The sequence below is a fragment of the Lacerta agilis genome, chromosome 1 (assembly GCF_009819535.1).
Source record: "Lacerta agilis isolate rLacAgi1 chromosome 1, rLacAgi1.pri, whole genome shotgun sequence".
Classification (NCBI taxonomy): Eukaryota; Metazoa; Chordata; class Lepidosauria; order Squamata; family Lacertidae; genus Lacerta; species Lacerta agilis.
This window is the reverse complement of record NC_046312.1, coordinates 3,991,410-4,016,031: the sequence shown is the minus strand read 5'-3', so window position 1 is coordinate 4,016,031 and position 24,622 is coordinate 3,991,410. Positions and strand designations below refer to the sequence as shown.

The following is a 24,622-nucleotide window of genomic DNA, read 5'->3' as shown; positions in this document are numbered from 1 at the left end:
TTATTATTATTATTATTTGTACCCCGCCCACCTGGCTAGGTCCCCCAAGCCACTCTGGGCGGCTTCCAACAAATATTAAAATACATTAAAATGTCACAGATTAAAAACTTCCCTAAACAGGATTGCCTGGTTCACACACTTCAGGCCCCTGAGCTGCCCCCTGCCGAATACTTTATCTAGCCCGCAGTGGTGGTAGTGGTGGTTGAAGTGTTGTCAGACTAGGCCCTGGGAGACCAGGGTTCGAATCCCCACTTGGCCATGTGGCTCAATGGGTGACCGTGGGCCAGCCGCTGCCTCTGAGCCTACCCCACAGCCTTGTTGTTGCAGGGGATTAAATGAGAGCGGGTGGAGAAGCATGCACACCACCTTGAGGAAACAGTGGTATAAAATGAAATAAACAATAAAAGCAGAGGGGCCGTAACTGTAGCTAGCCCAGAGGTTCTGTTAGCTTCCCCATTAATTATTTTTTTATTTTGTCTAACCAGCCCTATGCACCTGGTACCTACAGTGAAGGAAAAGCACCCTGTGTATGCTCAGTTGCAGCGTTTGTGCAATTCATGCTTGCCGAACTTTTACATTCTCATGCCAAAACGTTGAGCATGCCCTAGGGAGGATTACGATAAGCAGCACAAAAACGGCGCACACAAATCTACCAAACCATTCCACGTTTTCTGAATTCTATACTGGCAGTCCAACCAAAGAGATAGCAATGCAAGAAGTCTAACAAAGAAGCCACAAACAGAAAACTCATTCAAGTTAGTGCAACAGGACAATTTCAGTCTTTAAATTTCTTTAGCCAGGCTCCTGTAGATATTGATGAAAATAAGTCCAGTCAGATGAAATATCAATGATGATACGCACAGATGTTAATTGATGAAGGCAAGTCCAATCAGATGAAATATTGAAGATGTTACGCACAAAAGTTAGACAGGGTGCCGGCGTTTGTCCCCTGTTTCGCCCATGGACAGTTTTGGGCTTCTTCAGTAAATTCTTTCCCAGGGTTTACTGTATTTTCATACATACACTGGTGGGATAAGTCAAACCTTATTAGTATTAAAACATTCAGTGCAAAGGATATCAAAATTTGTAAATAGTGTCTGAACAGACAAATACAAAAGTCCATACTTAGAATTTACATGTTACATCTCATCTTTGTTAGACTTCTTGCATTGCTCTCTCTTTGGTTGGACTCTCTTTGGTTGGACTACCAAGGCTAATAGAGTTCTGTCAGGAGAACAAGCTGGTCATCACAAACACTCTTTTCCAACAACACAAGAGACGACTCTACACATGGACATCACCAGATGGGCAACATCGAAATCAGATTGATTATATTCTCTGCAGCCAAAGATGGAGAAGCTCTATACACTCAGCAAAAACAAGACCTGGAGCTGACTGTGGCTCTGATCATCAGCTTCTTATAGCAAAATTCCAGCTTAGACTGAAGAAAATAGGAAAAACCACTGGGCCAGTAAGATACAATCTAAATCAAATTCCTTATGAATACACAGTTGAAGTGAAAAACAGGTTTAAGGACTTAGATTTGGTGGATAGAGTGCCTGAAGAACTGTGGATGGAGGCTCGTAACATTATACAGGAGGCAGCAACGAAAACCATCCCAATGAAAAAGAAATGCAAGAAAGCAAAGTGGCTGTCCAATGAGGCCTTAAAAATAGCGGTGGAGAGAAGGCAAGCAAAATGCGAGGGAGATAGTGAAAGATACAGGAAATTGAATGCAGATTTCCAAAGAATAGCAAGGAGAGACAAGAGGGCCTTTCTAAACGAACAATGCAAAGAAATAGAGGAAAATAACAGAATGGGAAAAACCAGAGATCTGTTCAAGAAAATTGGAGATATGAAAGGAACATTTCGTACAAAGATTACCACAATTAAGGACAAAAGTGGAAAGGACCTAACAGAAGCAGAAGACATCAAGAAGAGGTGGCAAGAATACACAGAGGAATTATACCAGAAAGATATGGAGGTCTCATACACCCCAGGTAATGTGGTTGCTGACCTGGAGCCAGACATACTGGAGAGTGAAGTCAAATGGGCCTTAGAAAGCCTTGCTAACAACAAGGCCAGTGGAAGTGATGATATTCCAGCTGAACTATTTAAAATTTTAAAAGAAGATGCTGTTAAGGTGCTACACTCAATATGCCAGCAAGTTTGGAAAACTCAGCAGTGGCCAGAGGATTGGAGAAGATCAGTCTACATCCCAATCCCAAAGAAGGGCAGTGCCAAAGAATGCTCCAACTACCGCACAATTGCACTCATTTCACACGCTAGCAAGGTTATGCTTAAAATTCTACAAGGCAGGCTCAAGCAGTATGTGGACCGAGAACTCCCAGAAGTGCAAGCTGGATTTCGAAGGGGCAGAGGAACCAGAGACCAAATTGCAAACATGCGTTGGATTATGGAAAAAGCTAGAGAGTTCCAGAAAAACATCTACTTCTGCTTCATTGACTATGCAAAAGCATTTGACTGTGTCGACCACAGCAAACTATGGCAAGTTCTTAAAGAAATGGGAGTGCCGGATCACCTCATTTGTCTCCTGAGAAATCTCTATGTGGGACAAGAAGCTACAGTTAGAACTGGATATGGAACAACTGATTGGTTCAAAATTGCGAAAGGAGTACGACAAGGCTGTATATTGTCTCCCTGCTTATTTAACTTATATGCAGAATTCATCATGCGAAAGGCTGGACTGGATGAATCCCAAGCCGGAATTAAGATTGCCGGAAAAAATATCAACAACCTCAGAAATGCTGATGATACTACCTTGATGGCAGAAAGTGAGGAAGAATTAAAGAACCTTTTAATGAGGGTGAAAGAAGAGAGCGCAAAATATGGTCTGAAGCTCAACATCAAAAAAACTAAGATCATGGCCACTGGTCCCATCACCTCCTGGCAAATAGAAGGGGAAGAAATGGAGGCAGTGAGAGATTTCACTTTCTTGGGTTCCATGATCACTGCAGACGGTGACAGCAGTCACGAAATTAGAAGACGCCTGCTTCTTGGGAGAAAAGCAATGACAAACCTAGACAGCATCTTAAAAAGCAAAGACATCACCTTGCCGACAAAGGTCCGCATAGTTAAAGCTATGGTTTTCCCAGTAGTAATGTACGGAAGTGAGAGCTGGACCATAAAGAAGGCTGATCGCCGTAGAATTGATGCTTTTGAATTATGTTGCTGGAGGAGACTCTTGAGAGTCCCATGGACTGCAAGAAGATCAAACCTATCCATTCTCAAAGAAATCAGCCCTGAGTGCTCACTAGAAGGACAGATCCTGAAGTTGAGGCTCCAGTATTTTGGCCACGTCATGAGAAGAAAAGACTCCCTAGAAAAGACCCTGATGTTGGGAAAGATGGAGGGCACAAGGAGAAGGGGACGACAGAGGATGAGATGGTTGGACAGTGTTCTCGAAGCTACTAACATGAGTTTGGCCAAACTGCGAGAGGCAGTGAGGGATAGGCGTGCCTGGCGTGCTCTGGTCCATGGGGTCACGAAGTGTCGGACACGACTGAACGACTGAACAACAACAACAACCAATATAGAATTCAGAACGTGGAATGGTTGGGTAGATTTGTGTGCGCCGTTTTTGTGCTGCTTATTGTATACTGGTTTACCACGAGTATTGGCAGCATAGGTTTATTTTTTCAGCTAGGGAGGATTACGGCATGGGCTCAACATTTATTTATTTATATTAAATTTCGACACCACGCTTCATCCGAGGATCACAGGGCAGTTTATAATATAATGTTACAACATTGGCAGGTCCCCACAAATAGCTAATCCTACAGCCCTAGAATGCATCTCAGTCTTGCTCCCAAAGAGAAGCAAATCTGGCACACGGCAAACTTTTAATGACTTGACATTTGCTGGCCGCCTGAACGAGGATTTGGGTTACACTGAAGTCTTCCTCAGCAGAAATGAAAACAATTCTCAGTTGCGTATGGAGCAAAGCAGGTTCCAAGTGTATTTTTAGTTTGTCAATAAGAAGTAACTAAAACCCAAGACTTGCAGCTTCCTACTCTAATAGAAGTTATCCCAATGAAAGACATGGTAATACAGGAAGCTGCCTTATACTGAGGCAGACCACTGGTCCATTCAGTACTGTCAACACTGACTGGCAGCAGCTCTCCAGGGTTTTAAGCAAGGGATATTCCTCACTCTACTTGGAGCCGTCAGGGATTGAACCTGGGACGCCCTTCTCTTACACAAGTGGTTAATATTCAGCAGAAATGCTTTCTGGCTATAAAAATTGCACCAACTTGTTATTAGGACAGAGGAGTAAATGTAGAAAAAAAACAACAACCCTGAATTTTGTTTTACCTAAAATGTTCCTGTTTTCACATTGTGGCTGCATTGGAGGTGTATGCCAGATTTCCTTTAATAATGAAAATGGCACCCGCTGCAATGCATAATGCCGAGTCTGTCTTACTTGAGGACTGGATTGCCGGTGGCAATAGAATTGTTGTGGGCCATAACCCATGTTCATTTACATTTATGAACATATGAAGCTTCCTTATAATTAGTGAGATCGTTGGTTCGTCACACTCAGGACTGTCTGCTCTGACGGGAAGCACCATTCGCAGGAAGCCAATTACACAAGCCAGAAACAACCCTTTCCTAGGCACACCTCACCAGGTGACCTTACCAGGTATCTGAAGAAGTGTGCATGCACATGAAAGCTCATACCAAGAACAAACTTAGTTGGTCTCTAAGGTGCCACTGGAAGGATATATATATATATATATATATATATATATATATATATATATATATATATATATATATATATATATATATTGCTTCTTTACCAGGTGAGTTTGCTTCAAGTGGGGTGGAGGATCGGACACGAACCTTTCCTGAGAATAACATGCTGTGCTCCGCCATGCTAAGCTGTTGTTGTTGTTCAGTCATTCAGTCGTGTCCGACTCCTCGTGACCCCATGGACCAGAGCACGCCAGGCACCCCTATCCTCAACTTCCTCCCGCAGTTTGGCCAAACTCATGCCAGTTGCTTCGAGAACACTGTCCAACCATCTCGTCCTCTGTCGTCCCCTTCTCTTTGTGTCCTCCATCTTTCCCAACATCAGGGTCTTTTCCAGGGAGTCTTCTCTTCTCATGAGGTGGCAAAAGTTTTGTTGTTGTTCAGTCGTTCAGTCGTGTCCGACTCTTCGTGACCCCATGGACCAGAGCACGCCAGGCACGCCTATCCTTCACTGCCTCTCGCAGTTTGGCCAAACTCATGTTAGTAGCTTCGAGAACACTGTCCAACCATCTCATCCTCTGTCGTCCCCTTCTCCTTGTGCCCTCCATCTTTCCCAACATCAGGGTCTTTTCTAGGGATTCTTCTCTTCTCATGAGGTGGCCAAAGTACTGGAGCCTCAACTTCAGGATCTGTCCTTCCAGTGAGCACTCAGGGCTGATTTCCTTCAGAATGGAGAGGTTTGAGCTCCTTGCAGTCCATGGGACTCTCAAGAGTCTCCTCCAGCACCATAATTCAAAAGCATCAATTCTTTGGTGATCAGCCTTCTTGATGGTCCAGCTCTCACTTCCATACATTACTACTGGGAAAAGCATAGCTTTAACTATACGGACCTTTGACGGCAAGGTGATGTCTCTGCTTTATGCTAAGCTGTAGGCCAACCCAATGTGAAATGTAGAAGTTCCACATTTAAATGTACTTACTTATCCTATATCCCATGTGTAGGTCCTACCTGGAAATCCTGGGGATTGAATCTGGGACACAGCTGTATCACAGCTGTTTCGGCTTCAGATCTGCGCCCCTCCCCTTACCAGATTTGTATAGCACACCCCAATATATAATTATCAGGGCAGAAATAAAATAAAAATAAGTAAGTAAAATAGCATGGTGTGAGAGCAACCAATGGGCAAAGTAGGGCATTTTCTGGATGGGCCCTCCACGAATGTTCCCTTCTTGAGTACTATTTGCTGCCACAAAGCGATGTAATTTTATCTTGCAGAACATTATTATTACTGTATTTATTAAATTTGTGCACTGCCCTTCATCTGAAGAGAACACAAAATACTTAACAAAACACAAACCGAAACAAACCAATAGCTTCCCTCCCACAAACACATCTAAAAGGATATGGAGTGTTAAATCAGCCCACGCCTGAAGGAAGAGAAACATTTTCACCTGCTGCCTAGAGATATGCAACGAAGGTGCCAGGCAAGTCTCCATGGGGAAAGTGTTGAACCTGTTTTCGGGCTGTGAGGCAGTTTATAAATCTGCAATATTACTATTACTATTATTATATACCGGTAATTTATTATTTATACCCCGCCCATCTGGCTGTGCTTCCCCAACCACTCTAGGCGGCTTCCAACAAAATATTAAAATACAATAATTAATCAAATATTAAAAGCTTCCCAAAACAGGGCTGCCTTCTAAAGGTCAGATACCAGTAGTTGTTTATTTCTTTGACATCTGATGGGAGGGCGTTCCACAGGGTGGGCGCCACTACCGAAAAGGCCCTCTGCCTTGTTCATTATTAATGCTGATGTTGTTCAAAATGGGGTTTGGGGTTGTTGTTTTATAAGCATGAGGTAAATTCAAGGAGGAAGCAGCTGGTGCATTTATTACATTTCTATTGTACTCCAGCTCCCCCCCCCGTTTTATCCCCACAGCCCCCCTGCGATGCAGGTTAGGAGGAGGGGCTGCAGTGACTATGGCGCCCAAGGTTAGCCAGAGAGGCAGTTTCACGGCCGAAGCGGGGATTCGAACCCACGTCTCCCAGGGGCCCTGAGCGCCACGCCATACTGCCTGCTCCCACCAGTACACGAGGGAGGGCCGGGCGCCCCAGGCACACATTCGCGCATGCGCACAGCCGGAGGAATAGCGGGGCGCCCTCTCCGTCCGTCCCCACCCCTGCCTGTTGCCCGGGCACGCCTCCTCCTCGTCCTCCCTAGGGATTCCTGCCACGCCCATTCCATCTATGGCCCGTTCCTAGGGCCACGCCCCCTCCCTGCGCGGGTTTCTTTCTGCCACGCCCACTCCTTCTACGTCCCGTCCCTGGGGCCACACACCCTCCCTCTCCGAGTGTGCGCTCTCTCTCTCTCTCTCTCTCTCTCTCTCTCTCTCTCTGTCTATGCCACGCCCATTCTTTTTACAGCCCCTCCCTGGAGTCACGCCCACTCCCCCTCCTCCTCTTCCCCGCTCGGGTCTCTCGTGCCCCGCCCACTCCTTTTACGGCACGTCTCTAGGGCCACGCCCCCTCCCTTCTCCCGGCCGGCTGGCGGCAGCCAGCGACAGTTGGTGCCTGAGGAGGAAGAGGAGCAGGAGGGGGAGGGAGGCGGCCGCGGTTGCGCGCACGGGATCCTGTGAGGGGGCGGGGGCAAGAAGGAGGAGGGGAGGGGAGAAGAAGAAGAAGCGGAGCGGCCGGCCTTCCCACCGACGGACCGACCGCCTCACGGGGAGGGAAGGGGGGAGGGGCCGCCGACCAAGCCCAGCCAGCGGCATGGCGGCTGGGCGAGAGCCGCCGCCGCCGCTCCCGCCGCCGCTGCTGCTCTCTCCTTCTCCGCCTTGTCGCTTCCCCGCCGCCGCCGCCGCCCTCGCCCTGGCCGCCTCCCGAGCGCCGAGGCCCGCCGCCCACCACGACGACGACGACGTCCTGCTCCTGACCCACTGACCGCCTGAGAGGAAGGAGAGCGCGGGAGGGAGGGAGGGAGGGAGAGGCAGCAGGCACGAGGGGGAGACCAGAGACCCCCGCTCGGCCCCCCCGGCCATGGAGCTCGCCAAGCCGGTCTTCCCCGCGCTGCCGCAGCCCAAAGAGGACTCTGAGGTGAGCGGGGGCGCGGCGGCATCGAGGGTCTTCTTCTTCCCCCTCCTCTCCCCCTGCCCGCCTTTTCCTCCCCTCTCCCCTCAGCATCTCAATGGCTGGAAACGGTCACTAGGCGGGCTGTGCTGTCTGTCCTCTACTACTTACACACACACACACCCCTCGTAGGAAGAGGAGGGGGTCGTGCAGGTGCTCGGCTTGCAATGACGGGTGGGGGTGGCTTGAGGAATCAACCTTTATAATAATGGCCTCCTCCCCACCCTTGGGTGTTTGGACCCTTGTCGGTCTTCAAGGGTTTGCCCCCCCCCCACCCTCCTCCCATTTTGTGGGTGTGTGAATTCGGGGAGACACCTTTCTCGGTTGGGGCGTGTCCCGTTGTAATTCCTCCATCCAGGGCCCGTGTTCATACCTGTGAACGTGTGTGTATGTGCATATGTGTGTGTTTCATATGTTCTCGCTTTACCCTATTAGATCTGGTGTAATTTTTCTGCCACACCATTGTGGTGTCACACAGAGTGCGTGTGTGTGTGTGTGTGTGTGTGTGTGTGTTTGGAAGGGGGGGTTTAACATTTTGTAGCCTGCGGCTTCTTCTGGGAAGTCCCACAACTCATCTCCTTTTTCCATTCTGCCCTGAATGGGTGTGTGTGACTCTTCACACTACATGGGTGTATTTGACTCAGCATCTGTTTACTACAAAAAACGGGAGAATGCAACAACACCACTTAAAGAGTGATGTTCTCTTTCTTCCACCCTATAATGCTGGTTGTGGGTCAGGGCTTGAACTGACCAGGAAAGAAAGAGGTATTGGGGTCACGGAGGATGGTTAGGTGAAAAGGTAAACCCAGTATGTATGTGTAAAAGGAGATGTCCATGTTAGAGATCCTTGGGAAAAGGGTGGTAAATAAGGTTGCCCATAACATAAGGCCATTACGCAAATCTGTGGTTTGGCTACACTTGGAATGCTGTGTACAACTCTGTTTGCCTCACCTCAGAAAGGCTATTGTGGCACTGGAAAAACTGGAAAAGGGCAACCCAAATGATCAAGTGGCTGCAGCGACTTTCCTATGTGGAAAAGTTGTGACGTTTGAGGCTTTTTAATTTAGAGAAAAGGCACACAAGAGGTGATCTGATACGAGGGTTAAAAAAATATGCATGGTGAGGAGAAATTGGATAGAGAAAAGTTTTTATACTCAGTACCACAAAAAAGGATTATTCTGCAAAGCTAAATGTTCAATATTCAGGACAGGTAAAAAGAAGTACTTCACGCAGTGCATATTCAGTTGCAGAAGTCACTACAATAAGATGCTGTGAGGGCCACCAATGATGGTTTGCTTTAAAACTGGTTTAGACAAAAGTAGTGTCCAGATCAAGGGAAGTAATATTATGCCTTGGTCAGAACCCACCTGGAGTCCTGTGTCCAATTCTGGGTACCATAGTTTAATGAGGATATTGACAAGCTGGAAGGTGTGCAGAGGAGGGCAACCAAGATGAGCAAGGGTCTGGAAACCAAGTCTTACGAGGAGTGCTTGAAGGAGATGGGGATGTTTTGTCTGGAAAAGAGGAGACTGAGAGGAGATGAGAGAGCCATCTTCAAATATCTAAAGGACTGTCACATGGAAGATGGAGCAGGCTTGTTTTCTGCTGCCCAGGGGTGGGGGTGGGGCATACTTGAACCAATGGATTCAAATTACAAGAAAGGAAATGCCAACTATACATTAAGAAGCACTTTCTGATGGCAAGAGCTGTTCAGTAGTGGAAGAAAGGACTCCCTTAGAAAGTGGTGAACTCTACTTCATTTGAAGTTTTTAAATAGGGGTTGAATGGCCATCTCTCAAGGATTGTTTGGTTGTCATTCCTGTATTGCAGGGGGTTGAACTACCCTTGGGATCCCTTACAACTCTACAATTCTATTATTCTATGATGGCTGTGCATTACTAGAGGCAGTTGGTGTGCTCATGTTCCATTCATATTCTGCTGGCAGGCCTCCCAGAGGCATCTAGTCGTCCTCTGAGAGTAGAACCCTGGACTAGATGTGCCCATAGTCTCATCCAGCAGGTTTTTGAAGGCCCATGTTATTCAGTCCTTCACCCTACATAATTCCAGGGTTTTGTCACTTGCAGCATCCGTCTCGTTCTCTCCTGTTTAGCTGCTTCTGCCTGACAAAGGTTTATTGAGAAACCTTACCCAGTGGTAGGTACCTTTGCTCATTCCTACTTGTGTTTGTCAGCTCACAGATTTATTAATTCTCTTTTTAAATCACCTTATATATTATACCAAAAGCAAGTTGCAGGGCAGTAAAATGCCCACCTGCAATAAAAAAGCAGACAATAAAATTAAGATGTAATAAATCCTAAGTGGTGGTCTTAAACTTTATCTCATGTACAGCCCCACTTGGTGCTTCCTACTGTTTCACACACCCCATGCGCAAACAATCATGCTGTACTTCATCTCTATTTTTAGACTCTCCCATTTCCTTTCAGAATCCAGAATGATCTTAACTGCTGTTTGTTTTACCATCCCTGTTTAATTTAGCAATAATTGTGCATTGTAAGAAATGTAAGGTTTTCCCCATTGCCCCAACTCAGTCAGCTGTGTAATGTATTAAAGTACTTTTAAAAAGTTTCAGCAGGGGGGCACACAGAAAATGCTGTCCATGCCCTTGCTGACCAGCCTACTTCATGGAGGGGCAGTTCCATGCAGGAGTTTCTCCTCAGCCAACATATCTTGTGAGGAGACAAAAGAAAAACAGATATAAAAACCAGTGTTCCAGATTCACCAGGCACATTTTGCGCCTAGCTATCGGCCACTTGCGACCAAGTAAAGATGCCTGGGCACCAGGATGGTGCCTGACATCTCCACCATCTGGAGATGCATGCCTGGGGATCATGGGGTCTTGACTGTTTTCACACACTAATGCCACATCCTGTAGAATTCTATCCTTAATATTTTACCTGCGTAATCAGAACAAATTTCCAGAAGCAAAAAGTCATATTGAAAAATACGATTTTCAAGCCATCTGGCCCAAAAATGGCAACTTGAAGTTCCGTTTTGGGGACTATAACCCTGGTTTAAGGAGTTATTTGGTGCCTAGCTAATACTGAGTTTCTAAGACTGATTAAAATATAGCCCAACCCTGTTTTAAAACCAGTACATTAAATTGTGGAAAGCTTTAAAATAGGTGCAGGATTACTGATTATATATACTGATTATATTGGCTATCCATCTTTTTTAGTTCTGCATCCTTCCAATTCACAGGGCTTATAATGCATCATTACTATCATATTGTTGGGATACAGAGTTGTTCATTTTGACCACATCACATCTGAACCATGGTCAGATGCTGACTTGCAGATACTTTGGGAGAGAATCTGACAAGACCACATGCCTATATTGTGTGAGGCATATATGTAGACAGGTTTTATGAAGTTTAGATTTTTCAAAATGGAACCAACTCCATTTCAAAGGCATGAGATAAGCAGAACTTTATTAAAACCTAAAAATAACATTTTAAAGTGACAGATAAAAACTAGTATTTGTTCAAATCGAACAATGCAGCTTATCCAGTTGTTGTTAGATTGCAAACCTGTTGTGATTGTCCACTTTAAATTCTCTAAGACACCATAGCCTGTTGCAGTACTTAATAAATATATAAACAAAGAACGGTAATTGGAATTTGCATGATCTGCATTTAACTGTAATTCTCTTTTAAAAGACACAATCATAGCAAATGCCAGAATTCTGTGAAAGCTCATTGGTAGGAACAGATCAGAAATAGTGAATTTGTAGCAACAGTATGAGTAATATTTAATGCATGTGCTTCTAAATCAGTTTTTAGCACAATATGTTCATATTTTAATATGAAACTAACAGCTGACCTTTTGCACTTAGCTGTTGCTCATTCAACACTTTCTAGATTTGTAAATATTTATTCTATAAAAAGCAGGTTGCCAGATATCTAGGATCAAACCAGCTATTATTTGGCATGAAAGTATACCTTTCAAAATGCAAATAGCTAAAAACTAATGCAGAGGAGTTAAATAAGTCTAGTAATTCATTCTGCATGTTTTCTGCTTCCGGCTGCAGAGACCTATATGGGACAGACATGTTGCAACTGGGGCAGATGAAGGTGTCTGGTTTTGCTGCTACAGGTGCATCAGGCACTTCTCTCTGTGCTCTGCTGCGGACTGTGGAGTTAATGTTTGCAGCCTTCATGTCATGTTTGCAGACATCTATGTAATGCAGAGTTGGTCTGCCAACAGGCAGAGAGCTCCCTGCAGAGCACGTCCTTGGGGAGGAGAGTTAAGAATGTTGATTCCGACAGACAAAAATCAGCACTTGATAAAAAAAATATATTGCTGCTGCTCTTGTAATTTCTAACAACCCTTAGATATGCTTTTTGTGGTAGCTAGCACCCTTGACATTACAAAACTTCCACTCTGGGTCTTTTGATTCTGAGCACACTTATATGTTCTGTTGAATCTCAGAAGGCCTTTTTGATGATGAAATAAAAGTCTGTTTGATGTCTGAAAAACATGTCTATTCAGGATCTGGAATTTAACTACTTACTAACTGAATAAATGTGTATTCTTTTGCTTTGCCTGTATAAAAATTGTAATTTGCAAGACTCCTTTTTGTTGACAGTCTGTGAAGTTTCTGCTAGTTTTTATATGGTTGAAGCTATAATTCATCATTTACTATTCAACCTGTAATTATGATAACGAAAAATATACACAATTTAACATGTTGAATAAGATGTAACTTAGATCATGTTATATATGTGTGTGTGTATCTTTTCCACCCAGTTCAAAGACTTAAAAACATTGTGTCTACCAGATAAGGGCAGTACTGAAAATTATTGTTATGTGATCACTGCATTCTTTCTCTCTCTCTAGGACTGGACATATCCAATGAGAAGAGAGATGCAGGTATGGCTGTTTCTTTTAATCAAAGCTAGCTACTGGTTCAGTAGATACTTGGTGGTGGTGCTGCTGCTGCTACCATGTGGTGCCCTGAGACACTCTCACCTTCCTTTTTTGCCCTAGACTCACACCCAGTTTCTCTCATTCATTTAGGCCAGGGGTCAGCAAACTTTTTCAGCTGGGGGCCGGTCCACTGTCCCTCAGACCTTGTGGGGGGCCAGACTATATTTTGGGGGAAAAAATGAATGAATTCCTATGCCCCACAAATAACCCAGAGATGCATTTTAAATAAAAGGACACATTCTACTCATGTAAAAACACCAGGCAGGCCCCACAAATAACCCAAAGATGCATTTTAAATAAAAGGACACATTCTACTCATGTAAAAACACGCTGATTCCCGGACCACCCGCGGGTCGGATTTAGAAGGCGCTTGGGCTGCATCTGGCCCCCGGGCCTTCATTTGGGGACCCCTGATCTAGGCATTACCTTGCATTAATGTCCAGTTGAGAGAGACCTACTCAAGGTCCCCAGATCTGTGGCCTTCCCTTTCCTCGCTGTCTTCTTGGGCCTTGTGGGCAATTCCCAGCCCTAACCTTCCTTCCAAAAATGGTTGTCTCTGCTATCTTTGCTCCTGGCCAGTTGGCTGCTCTCTGCACATATCTGTCACTCATTCCCCTCTCCACATGTTCCAGGAGCCTGCAGGTGCCACTATTTCTTTGTTTGGAACTTGCTGTTTCTCTCCTGGTCTGTGGACGGTAGGGAAAGCTGGTGCTCGTGCTGTAACGCTCACTGAATTGGTTCCTAAATTTAAGAGTAACACAACAATTCTGTAGGTTGCTAAGTACTAGTCATATATAGTGAAGGGGGAAATAAAGTGAATTTGTCTGGATTAGCAGAGGCCTCAGCAAAGTAAAATTAAAATGTTAATAGACTATTGCAACTCCCTCCTAAACTTGCAGTTTGCATAGGAAGCTTCCTAAATTACAAGTCTTTTTTTCTGGATAGAGAACACTTAACAGGAGAAGCCCTCATGATTTCTTGTAGGTGTAGGCTTTGTTCACAAGGTGTGGTTTGTATGGCATGCAAAAATTTGGCAGGAAAAAATTTCTAGCATTGAGATGCAGTGAATTATGGTTTGCTTGTTGGGTTTTAATGTTAAGCAGCCAGAAGCCCTCCCAGAAAAGAGAGTACACCTCTTGTATTGCAGGAGCCTTGAGAAATAGTTAAGTAAAACAATCCAAATGGCTCAAGTTAGCAAGCCACATAGTGGGTATTGGAGAATTTTGGTTATAGGTTATCTAGTTCAGAGGGATGGTAAGGTAGTATTCAGATGAGGAGGAAGCTATGCAATGAAAAAGTGGTGTGGTAAGTTAACCTATGTGTAAGATCGCACATCCTCTTCTGCATTTAGCATAGAGCAACTATACTGTCAGTGAGGTACATTTATCTCAGTCCTGTTACATTCAAACCTTTGAAGGCTTTGAGAAGCCTTTGAGGATTAAAGGCAAGAGAAACATTCTAGTCTAGAAGGAGCTGGTGGGGGAGGGAAGCTTGAGTTGCAGCTTCAGTGAGGCAAGACAGTTCCTGGAATCTTATTCTGGGATATTATTACCTTGGTGGCAGGCAGCTCCCTGCTGCTTAGATTTTTCTCTCCACCTCTCTGTCACCTCAAACTTGTTCATGTTTCTCTCTCCCCCTGCTCTGTTTCTCAGGCAGAATATACCAAGTCATTTATCAGCAAAGGATAAATGCCTTTCTCATAAACCGTTTATTATACTGTGCCTGAATTCTGTTAGTCAATTCCAAGAAGTGTGCTTGTGGTTTTTTTTCTCTGCCATTGTCCTTTGCAAGCTTAGTGGGTGGCTGGGGATTTTCTTACCTCCTATGTTTCTGTTGTGCAAAATACAGGAAAAAAGTACCTATTTCTTAGGTAAAACCACAGAGCTCTTTCCAGATCCCATATAGGCATCCAGTTAATGCTAGTATAATTAAAATCTACTGCCAGTGTTGGTCTTGTGTAGCTTTTACCATACTTTTGAGGTAGATTGAATTTTCATTCCTCCCTTTCTCTCTCCTTTTTTTAAAGGAAATTTTACCTGGGTTGTTCCTGGGCCCGTATTCTTCAGCTATGAAAAGCAAGGTAGGTGTGTTTTTCTAGAATATTTTAATGCTGGTCACCAGTGCTTTTTTTCTAGAAAAAAGGTACAGGAGCTAATCTTGAACAGACCTTGTACTAGTAGTACAGGTGACTCCCAAATTAGATGGTGGTTCCGATCCAGGCCCCTTCGCGCATACCCAAAATTATATATAATGGGGAGCACACTGGAGAGTCTTAGTGGTTCATAGAGGAGACCCACCCCAGAGCCCAAAGAGCCAGCAGAACTGACGCGCAAGGAGGCTTCTTCCCTGCCTGTCAGCTCTGCATGTCCAGAGCGCAAGTGGTTGCCCTGACCAATCTAAGCACCTTGTCCACATCATCGGACCTGACTAACTAAAATTCACCCAACATAACAGAACTAGATTGTGCTCTGGTACCTCTCAAGATTCATCTGCTGTACTTGGAGTCAAGGTCCCGGTGCGGATGCAAATGATTTTATGATCCTCAAAATGCTTTGCAAACAAGTCACAGTAAGCTGCCATCAGTTCTGTCACCTCCTTTGGGCCAGACTGTAAAAGGCCCTGCACTACCCAGAAAAGCTCTGCTGGATGGCTCAGTTAGGATGCAATGGAGACCGCAAAGCATACTTTCTTAGCTGCCTTCACTGCTGCTGGGTAGGCCCATTGTTTGATTGTATTTTACTGGAATTTTCCTCCACTCGCGTTTGAGCAGTGCCCCAATTTGTTTCCTTAGCCTAAGCTCTGGAGTACTCTGGGGAGCCAAATGGGCATAATGAAGAGGGGAAAGGCACTCAGGGTGATTATGTCAATGTCCCAAGCCCTTTGGGTGTTCCAGAGGCCAGCCAGGGCTTTGACAGGAGCGCCAATCATATCAGCTATCTGGAAATCCTTTGGATCCATCAGCCTCCTAGGGCAGACTATCTTAATAGGTCCCCTGCCTCTGCAGAGGAGAAAAAGTGCTGAAAGCTTAATCTCAGCAGGAAGTGATCTGGCCATGACAAGGCACTGGTTTCAATATCCCCCACTCTTCGTGATCACCCTCTTCCTGTCCATTTCTGTGCCACTTATAACATAAAAAACTTAAGCGGTATAAAAAAAAAAAACCTAAAGCTGCCGTAGACCACTATGCCACTAATGTGTGGTGGTGGTGGTTGTTTCAGGGGGTTATTGGGTTGTTTTCATTTTGATTCTGTATTTTGTGGTTTTATATTCTGATTTTATTCTGTAAACCGCCCTTAGACCTGCGGGTACAGGGCTGTATATAAATTCAATAACAACCACAATACCTTGAACAACAACAAATTTTACAAAAATCCAGTTACATATAAAAATGTTACATTAATACACAGTTATTGATACATATAAACCAATATAAATTCCTTCTCCTTGATTGTCATGTGTAAATTTCCCCTGTAACATTTTAATTTTCTTCTGTTTGCTATTTGGACTCTGCTTGAGGAAAGACAGAGAAAGGTGTTTTAAATAAACAAACATGCACACTTTCTGACACAACATTAATTGTCTTTGAATATAGTTACACTGTTTATTGATGAGATGCACCTTTCTGCTAACACCAAAACAACCAGAAGCTTGTCCAGCCTATTTTGAAAGGTTCAAATGAATGTGGAAAGGAAATTTTGTCAGCTTTAAACAAAGCCACCTTTTTAAAACAAACGCACACAGTAACTTTGTAGGCTTCCGGCTCGTTTTGCACCGGCCACAAAAATGAATTTGGTGTGTGTGTGTTTGGTTTTAAGCTATCATGGTCTTACTGAACATTTTAAATATCTAAATACATTGTCTTAATAAAATGTCTTAATAAAGCTATCAGCTAGTCATAATGCAATATTATTACTCTTGTTTGTATACTAGTTTAAAGAAGCTTTCGCTTTTTCAAACTTTCATTTTGCAGCTACCTATACTTCAGAAACATGGAATTACCCATGTCATATGCATACGACAAAATATTGAAGCAAACTTTATTAAACCAAACTTCCAGCAATTATTTCGGTAAGAAACCTATAAATCAATGTTGTGAAAATATGTCATGTTTGATGTATGCTTGTTGTGCTAGTGTAGTTTTCAGTCTTTACACTGCAAAGCAAGATTGCAGTTAATGCATAAAAGTTTCAGTAGATCACAATAGTTAGCAGGTATATTGCATAGCGTGAATGTCAGAAAGACAGGTGCAAGAACTTCTTTATGGCTTCCTGTGAGGAATGATATTGCTGTAAGGACAAGGCGAAATGCTTTGGGTAGGAAGCAGGGCCAGTGAGGGGTGTGGCTGGGGCATTCCAAGGGCCAGATAGAAAGTTTGGGGTGCACATTCAGCCTCCACTCCTGAGGTTCCTCTTCCCTGACATAGTCCTTCCCACAGTTGCTCTATATTCTTTTCAAACATGGCTGAAAGTGATTCCTTCTGCTGTTGAACTTGACAAAAACTGGTGTTCAAAGACAGGCAGCCTAAGGACCAAACTACATGTTACACCACAGCTGCATGTGGTGATAGCCCAACAGGGGTTGCTCAGCTGGCAGTAAGACTTCCCTCAGTGAAATGAAGAAGGAAACAATTTTCAGCTATTCCCTTTACCCTCCGCAACCCTCCATGCATCACCAAAACTGCTCTGGAGCGTCTCCCAGCCTTCTGGAGCAGATTTAGGAGCAGGGTGCTCCAGAGGGGGTGAGAAATCATTGAAAAATTATTGCCCCCTTTTCCCACTGACATGGGCAAGAATACAACCCACAGAAAGCTGTTTTAATGATAATCTAGCTCATTCTTTTCTGCTTTGACTGGCAGTGGCTCTCCCATGCTTTCAGATAGGAGTCTTTCCCAGCCCTGCTTGCTCTGGAATGCAGATCAGTCTTTACAGCTGTTTTGCAGCAGTGAAGAGAAAGGAGGAGAGAACCTTACTCTGCTAGTAGCTTTTCTCCTGAAGTTTTGCCTGATAGGTTTCATGAGAGAATTTTGCAACAACAGACGAAGTGTCATTTGGCTATCGTGCGTTCTGTTACAGAACAATATGTTGGACCTTTTAACTATTATATTATATTATATATATTATATTTATATTTATATTTATATCTGCTTCAGATGATAAAAGAAACATTTTTCAGGCTAGGTGTTAATGTTCTAGAAGATGAGCAATTCTGGTTGTGTACTTAACACACTTACTTTAATTGTAGGTATTTAGTCTTGGATATTGCAGATCATCCCATTGAAAATATAATCAGATTTTTCCCGACGGTAAGTGTTTAGCATGGATTGTGAGTTAAACTGTTTCATCCCAATATCTTTCAGAAATCATGTGAGCAAATGCAGCCCAGTGTGCGAGTGAAAGAGAAGAAACAATCCATCTCTGAAGCAGTTCAGCTAAATTGATAAATAATTCTTCCTGCGATGTCCACCTAATTTAATGGTCTTGTGGATAAGCCCCTGACTGGTAGTATTGCTGGTTGCCATGCGTACAGTCCTCTGGGAAGTTCTCCTGCATAAAAGTGCTTTTGCAGGATTCCCTTTCATTTTAGCATGGCACATACAGGAGAAACTTCCCAGGGAATTGTACCCATGGTAACTGTCATATCAGATATTAAGGGGGACGGGTCACAGAATGCAATTCTCAGCTAAAAAATGGCTGTGTCTGCTTGCTATTCACTCTCTGCAAGATATCTGAGTTGCTTTCTCAGCATCTGTCTTTTTACTTTGCGCACTCTCCTGCCCCTTGGGTGGCCATTGTCCATGGCAGGCATCTGCTGAAAGTGCACTCCATTGACTTCTTGTGAACTGCTGGTAATGGAGGGGGCCTCTTGAAATGGCTGTGTGGATGCCTGAATACTTGTGCCAGGCCAAGCTGGCTAGGGAGTTTCAGGAAGCGGCTGGGGAGAGCCCCCTTGCTGCTGCTTCAAGACAAGGAGTATTAAAAACCTTAATAAAAATAATGAGCTCTCCAGTCTGCTGTCCCACCCCCACAACGTCTTAACAATAATTGTGTTAGGAGGGCCATGAGGAATCCCCACCACAACTTCCGTTCTGCCCTGTTAAATTGCCATGTCACTTTAAAAACTTTTTAATGAATCTTGGGTGTTAATTCTTGCCATAAAACTGAGCATTGAAAAAGTTGTTTATTTTACATGTTTTTATCCCGCTTTTCCACTAAAAGTGCCCAGGGAGGCTAACAGCAGAAATATAGACAGTGATAATTTTGCACTTGTTCGTTTGTGTTTTTTGGCCCTGGAAAGGGGGTAGAACGGGGTTAGGGGCTGGGTGTACTTACACATGCCATGACTGGAACGCAATCCCTGCACAAACGGGGAGTTGCCTGTAATACTATCCACAATAAAAATGATAAACAGGAATCAGAATTTAAAAGAAATGCAGTAGCTTAAGTCATTGTTTAGGTTTTGGGGTAGATAAACATCACTGGTAGCCTTTAACCTAAATGCTGTCAACTCTTTATGAACGATTTAAATCTTCACACTATTTTTCTGGCCTGGCAGGATATACCTTGATTGCATACATCCATGAGTTACAAAACGCATCTTTCCGCTTGGAAGTGTTGCTGTGAAAACGTTGATGTCCATAACAAAAGATAAATATAACAAGGGCTACAAACACCACGTGTGGGAATCTAGTTGCCCCTTTCAGAGCCTTTGAGTTGCTGTACATTGGGTTGCATTCTGAGGAAGTAGTTTTAAACCATTGCACCTGCTGCTATTGATGTAAAGCAGCTTGAAAGCAGAAGGCGTTTTAAGGTGCTTTTTAAAAGCAGGTGCGTTTAAGCATTTTTGATCACGCATAGTATTTTTTTTTTTTGTATTGGCGTTCTGTTAGCAAGAATGCAATATAAAGATGAAGATGATCAATGGTTGCTAAATGTTTTAAGTCTTCATATTATAAATCTTTTGGGCCCCAAGTTATTTACAGTTTCCTCGAGTGCATGATGCTCCAGAACACAGAAATAGGCTGCATTTGTGTTAAGAACTCTTCGAGATGGTGGTAATTGGAACGGAATCTGTGTCTGTTATGTTTTTCTTTAGACTAAGGCATTTATTGATGGGAGTTTACAAACTGGAGGTACGTATACTCACTTTGCTTGCCTGCCTAATTTATCAGATGCTTGATACAAATGTGTTGCTTTTTTAGCTACATGTAAATACAGATGGGATGGTTGTACTTTGGGATACAGTCCCTCATGGGAATGCTATAGGATGTGTAGTGATGGTGCCATCTAGTTCATCCTTAAACTGCCCAGATTCCTTGGAGGCTTATTGGGGTACATAACAACACAGCAGGTAATGTAGAAGGAAATAAGGTTCCTGAGGCTTGAACTCTGCTTCCTGCTTATATGTGTTTTAAGATGTTTATGCTGATTTTGCCAATGACTGTTTTTGATTATGCTAATGATTTAAATTAATTTTAATATAAGAAGAGCCCACTGGACTGTTTGGATCTTATTGAGGACTGAATGGTGGGATGTAAACTAAATAGTACAAATAATACAAAATGCCTGTAAAAGCTCTGGCTGTTTTGTGTAAAGGAATTCTTTTCATTCTCAGGAAAAGTTCTTGTCCATGGGAACGCGGGGATTTCTAGAAGGTAACAAGGCTCACTTATTTAAAAAAAAATAACCCAAGGCATGGCTGACATATCTTAACTTGTTTTTGTTGGTTTGTTTTCTGTTTTTCAGTGCTGCCTTTGTTATTGCATATATTATGGAAACATTTGGAGTGAAGTACAGGTACAGAAGTGATTTTAGACTTCTTCCCACCCCTTGGAGAGAATATTGGTCTGCAACTGCTGGGTGATGACGTGGCCAAAATGGGCATCTTGAGTGATTCTACTGTAGAATTGGAAGGGACCACGAGGGCCATCTAGTTGTAGTTTGTTGTTAATGCAGCTCTCCGTGTCTAGTGACTAGCTGAGTGAGACCCTGCTTTATAACAAGAAGGGATTAAAAACAGTTGTACAACGTGATCACCAAAGTATTTCAATATTGTGCAACTTTTTCAAAAGCAAAACTACCCTAAAATATTGCAGACTAAAGTTGGCAATACAGGCCTATGTGTCTGCTGTGTTCTTTCAGTGCCAGGCCAAGTTGCCCCTTCTCAGCCTTTGTGATGGTGGTGGTTGTAACACTTGCTGCTGGTGCTGTGACCTCTCCCAGCAAAAAGACCCAAGATCTATTTGTGGAAGGTGTGCATGTTCCCTCTGCACAGAACTTGCCTCCAATACTGATAGCCTCCAGTATGCTCATGCCTTGTCACTCCTCCATCGCCACCTTAGCTGACATAGAGTGCAGTGCTTGCAGTACATCTGACTTTGGAATGACAGGTCTTGGATATGCTGCAGGGCAAGGAAATTCTGGGGTTGAAACATCTGTAGAGAATTCTGGTCCCAGTGAAGAGGGAGCCCCAGTGATGGCCTTATTACAAAGGATGGAGATGCAGTGAGAATTTATTAGGGATAATGGACTCTTGGGGATAAAGATTGGCTCTGTGGGTCATCTGTTTCATGTTTTAATTGAGAACTTTAAGCCTGAGATAGACGAGGTATGTGTGATGGGTCCCAAGCAAGTGGGCTTATGCACAATAACTCGATGTCTTTGGGTCCAGTGAATGGAACATTTAGCCCAGGGTCCCTGGATTTAAGTCCTACTTCTGCCCGGGGATCATTGTATCCTCTGCTTCAATTCCCCATCTGTGAAATAGGAGTGGCACTCCACATGGGACTGTTGTGAGGATGAAGACGATGAGGGTTGGCACTGTTGAGTGGGGTGAGGTTTGAGTTTCAGTTGGCCTCTTCGCTTCAGGCCTCGCACAACAGATGTTTCCAGTGAGTTGGCCCTCTGTTCAGTGTTTAATGCTTATAGCAGGCTTCCTTAATCTCGGCCCTCCAGATGTTTTGAGACTACAATTCCCACCATCCCTGACCACCAGTCCTGCTAGCTAGGGATCATGGGAGTTGTAGGACAAAAACATCTGGAGAATTGAGGTTGAGGAAGCCTGGCTTATAACATAAATTTCACATGTAACAGCAGGGTCAGTTCTCAGCATCTTCTATAAGGAAAATCTGTTAAAGTAACTAACTGGACCCAGGAGTTGTTGGCTGTAGGCCTTTATGGAGTTAAGCAGGTCTGGGCATGACTAATTCCTGAATGGGAGCCCTTGTATGTCATTCTAAACTATTTGAAGGCAGAATACAGGCTACATAGCTAAACTGAAAGTAAATACCAAGAGAATGAGTCAGAAACCAAATGCAAACTGGTATTAAAGATGAAAATGGAGAATCTCTTTCTTGTAGGGATGCATTTACATATGTGCAAGAAAGAAGGTTTTGTATTAATCCCAATGCTGGATTTGTCCATCAACTTCAGGTAAGTTGTTTTCCTACCTGTTGATGATGTAGAAATATGATATTTGTACTGATGGTCTGGCCCGGCCTCCCCAAGTATCTGATATGCATTGGCTAAAATGAAAAACTTCCATTATCTCTTGCCTGGCTGTTTGGAGTGTTAATTGGTACATTACCGGTATTTGGCCTTTTCTATCATTTTGTTTGCTTTGATGCAGTACTGAGGATGTGAGCAATTCTAACAAATGTAAAATATGTAAAACAGAAGCATAAGATACCTAAAATTAATGATATTTATTGAACAACTTATCAGCTTTATGTTGATAACCACGTGGCCAGTGTAGAGCAGTAGGTCTCGGCAGCAGGGGTGTCTGTGCCTTCCATGGCTGAGCTTGAGGCTAGTGGCATAAAATCTCTTTGAGCCAGTGTCCAAAATTCTCTGACGCCCCATTTCTACTCTTCTCTGGTAGACCAGAACGGGTAGACCAGGTGTAGTCCTGGTCGCTGTTGACTCTTGAGTAGCTCACTGGTGCCTGCCCTAAACAGTGGGTGTGGCTTTCTGGAATTTCTCAGGTCAGCCAAATAGAAGCAGTTACGTTTATCCAGAACCACTCTTTCTCTTCCCTCACCTCAGTTTCTTGCAGTATTCCAGCCTTCATGGCTGTAAACATTTATGTTCCTTTAGCTGCCCTCCCGTTCTTATCCCAGGATCCCAATGTCAAGTGAATTCTTGCCCATTTGTACCAATCCAGTCATTCTGCTGCTGCTTCATATATTTTTTTTCTTTTTTCTTTTTTTTAAGGAATATGAAGCCATCTATCTAGCAAAGTTAACTATCCAGATGATGTCTCCTCGGCAGCTGGAGCAATCACTGTCTGTCAGTACGGGTGAGCATATATTTCTGTGTAGCAGGGGTGGGGAAACATTTTCAGCCCAAGGGGCACGTTTCCTAATGTATCTGTTCACAGAGCAATCACGCCCAAGCCTGCTTTCTCAAAGATTTGCATTGTAATCCCCTCGTAAAACAAAGTGGGAAACCTTCCTTTCAGCAGGGAATTCCAGGCAGACTCCTACCTGAGTCAGATGTGCATGCAATCCCTTGCTAACTGCTACCTCTACCCAGAATAAAATAGGTAGTACTGGTGGTATAGACACCGTCCACCCTTCTTCATGTACATGTATTTCTCCCCTTCACTTGCCCCCAGTACAAATCCCTCCCTAATTAGGAGGGTGTGTGCATTAAAACGCCCTGCTAAAATGAACTTTCAAGGTCAAAGTACCAACTTCTTGATGTCCTGTGATTGACAAGTGTGCAGCCCCACCCACCTGTCAAATGTGCCCCCCTAGTCCATTTCTGATGAGGTTCTGACCTGTGGAATCGAAAAGGTTCCCCACACCTACATCCAGAGTATGAAAACTACCATGAGAAGCTACTCAAAGCTGATGGATTACTGATAGAACCCAACCTGGTTCATATTTGATATAATCTATTTGAACTTCTGCAGCAATCCCTCGAAACGAAATAATTTTGTAATACCCGATGACTGAAATGAGTTATTTCAGAAGTAGGAAGAGAAGCAGAGGGAGACTGGCTGTTAAAACTATTTTTGGATGCTTAAAATGGGCAAAACAAAGGTAGAAAAATTGGGTTCTAATTGGAATTGTGCGGCAAAATGAAAGTGTTTTGTAGAACAGTTCTGGTTCCACTCAAACCATTTTGGAAATCTTGTTTCTGTCCTCTTAGCCACCTTCTCCACCTGCCCCACCTGTTTTGCAGGAAGTCTGAAACGAACCCATGAAGAGGATGAGGAAATCAGCAATATGCAAGCCGCAGCTCAGAACGGTTGACACCAAGGGCACTCTGGACTTGCTGGCTGGGAATTTCAATTCATGGCAGCTGCTAACGTCAGCAAGACGAACAACCAGATCTATTTTTTATATATATAAAATGGGAGATGAGTCCAACTTCCTTATGCAAACCTGCCCCTCCAGTAGCACACCAGGCAACACGGTTAAGGGTATTGGATTCCTTGACTGACTAGATGGCACTGATTGTTTTGCTCCTTTTTTTTTTTACACACTTTATAGTTTTACCCTAAACCAAGACTTTGGACTTGCAAAGAGGTATTATTGCAATAATGCACTTTTCATACTTGAAATTTCTTTATTTGTATTGATAAAGTTATTACTTAAACAAAACGTGGGGGGGTGATTTGTTTATAAAGTTATTTGTGTAATTTATAACAAGAGTCTTTAGTAAAAAAGGAAAAGAATGAAAAGAAACAACTTCCTAAAATTCACTGTGGGTTCTGTTTGTTTCATTTCCCAAGTTTTGGTAGCTATTGGAAATCATTGCTTTGGCCATCATGAAGTCGTAAGAGCAAACTCAAGGTCTCTTCCAGATTAAATGGCTGCTCTTTTATT

The 24,622-nt window shown here is 43.6% G+C and overlaps 1 protein-coding gene across 1 annotated transcript; it reads left to right on the top strand.

Moving 5' to 3' along the window:
- The first annotated feature begins 7,680 nt into the window (after positions 1-7,680).
- Positions 7,681-24,498, top strand: STYX (serine/threonine/tyrosine interacting protein). Its single transcript, XM_033163579.1, has 11 exons — positions 7,681-7,813; positions 12,703-12,735; positions 14,819-14,872; positions 16,763-16,860; positions 18,034-18,094; positions 19,885-19,921; positions 20,404-20,443; positions 20,535-20,585; positions 22,148-22,220; positions 23,001-23,085; positions 23,976-24,498. Exons 1-11 carry the CDS (start codon positions 7,757-7,759, stop codon positions 24,044-24,046), a joined length of 660 nt encoding a protein of 219 aa, XP_033019470.1. The 5' UTR covers positions 7,681-7,756; the 3' UTR covers positions 24,047-24,498.
- The last annotated feature ends 124 nt before the right edge of the window (positions 24,499-24,622 follow it).

Coding starts and splice junctions, on each gene's coding strand:
- STYX (XM_033163579.1), top strand. CDS start 7,757: ATGGAGCTCGCCAAGCCGGTCTTCCCCGCGCTGCCGCAGCCCAAAGAG. Junction 16,861..18,033: donor AACTTCCAGCAATTATTTCG/GTAAGAAACCTA, acceptor CTTTAATTGTAG/GTATTTAGTCTTGGATATTG. Junction 19,922..20,403: donor TGGGAGTTTACAAACTGGAG/GTACGTATACTC, acceptor TTTCATTCTCAG/GAAAAGTTCTTGTCCATGGG.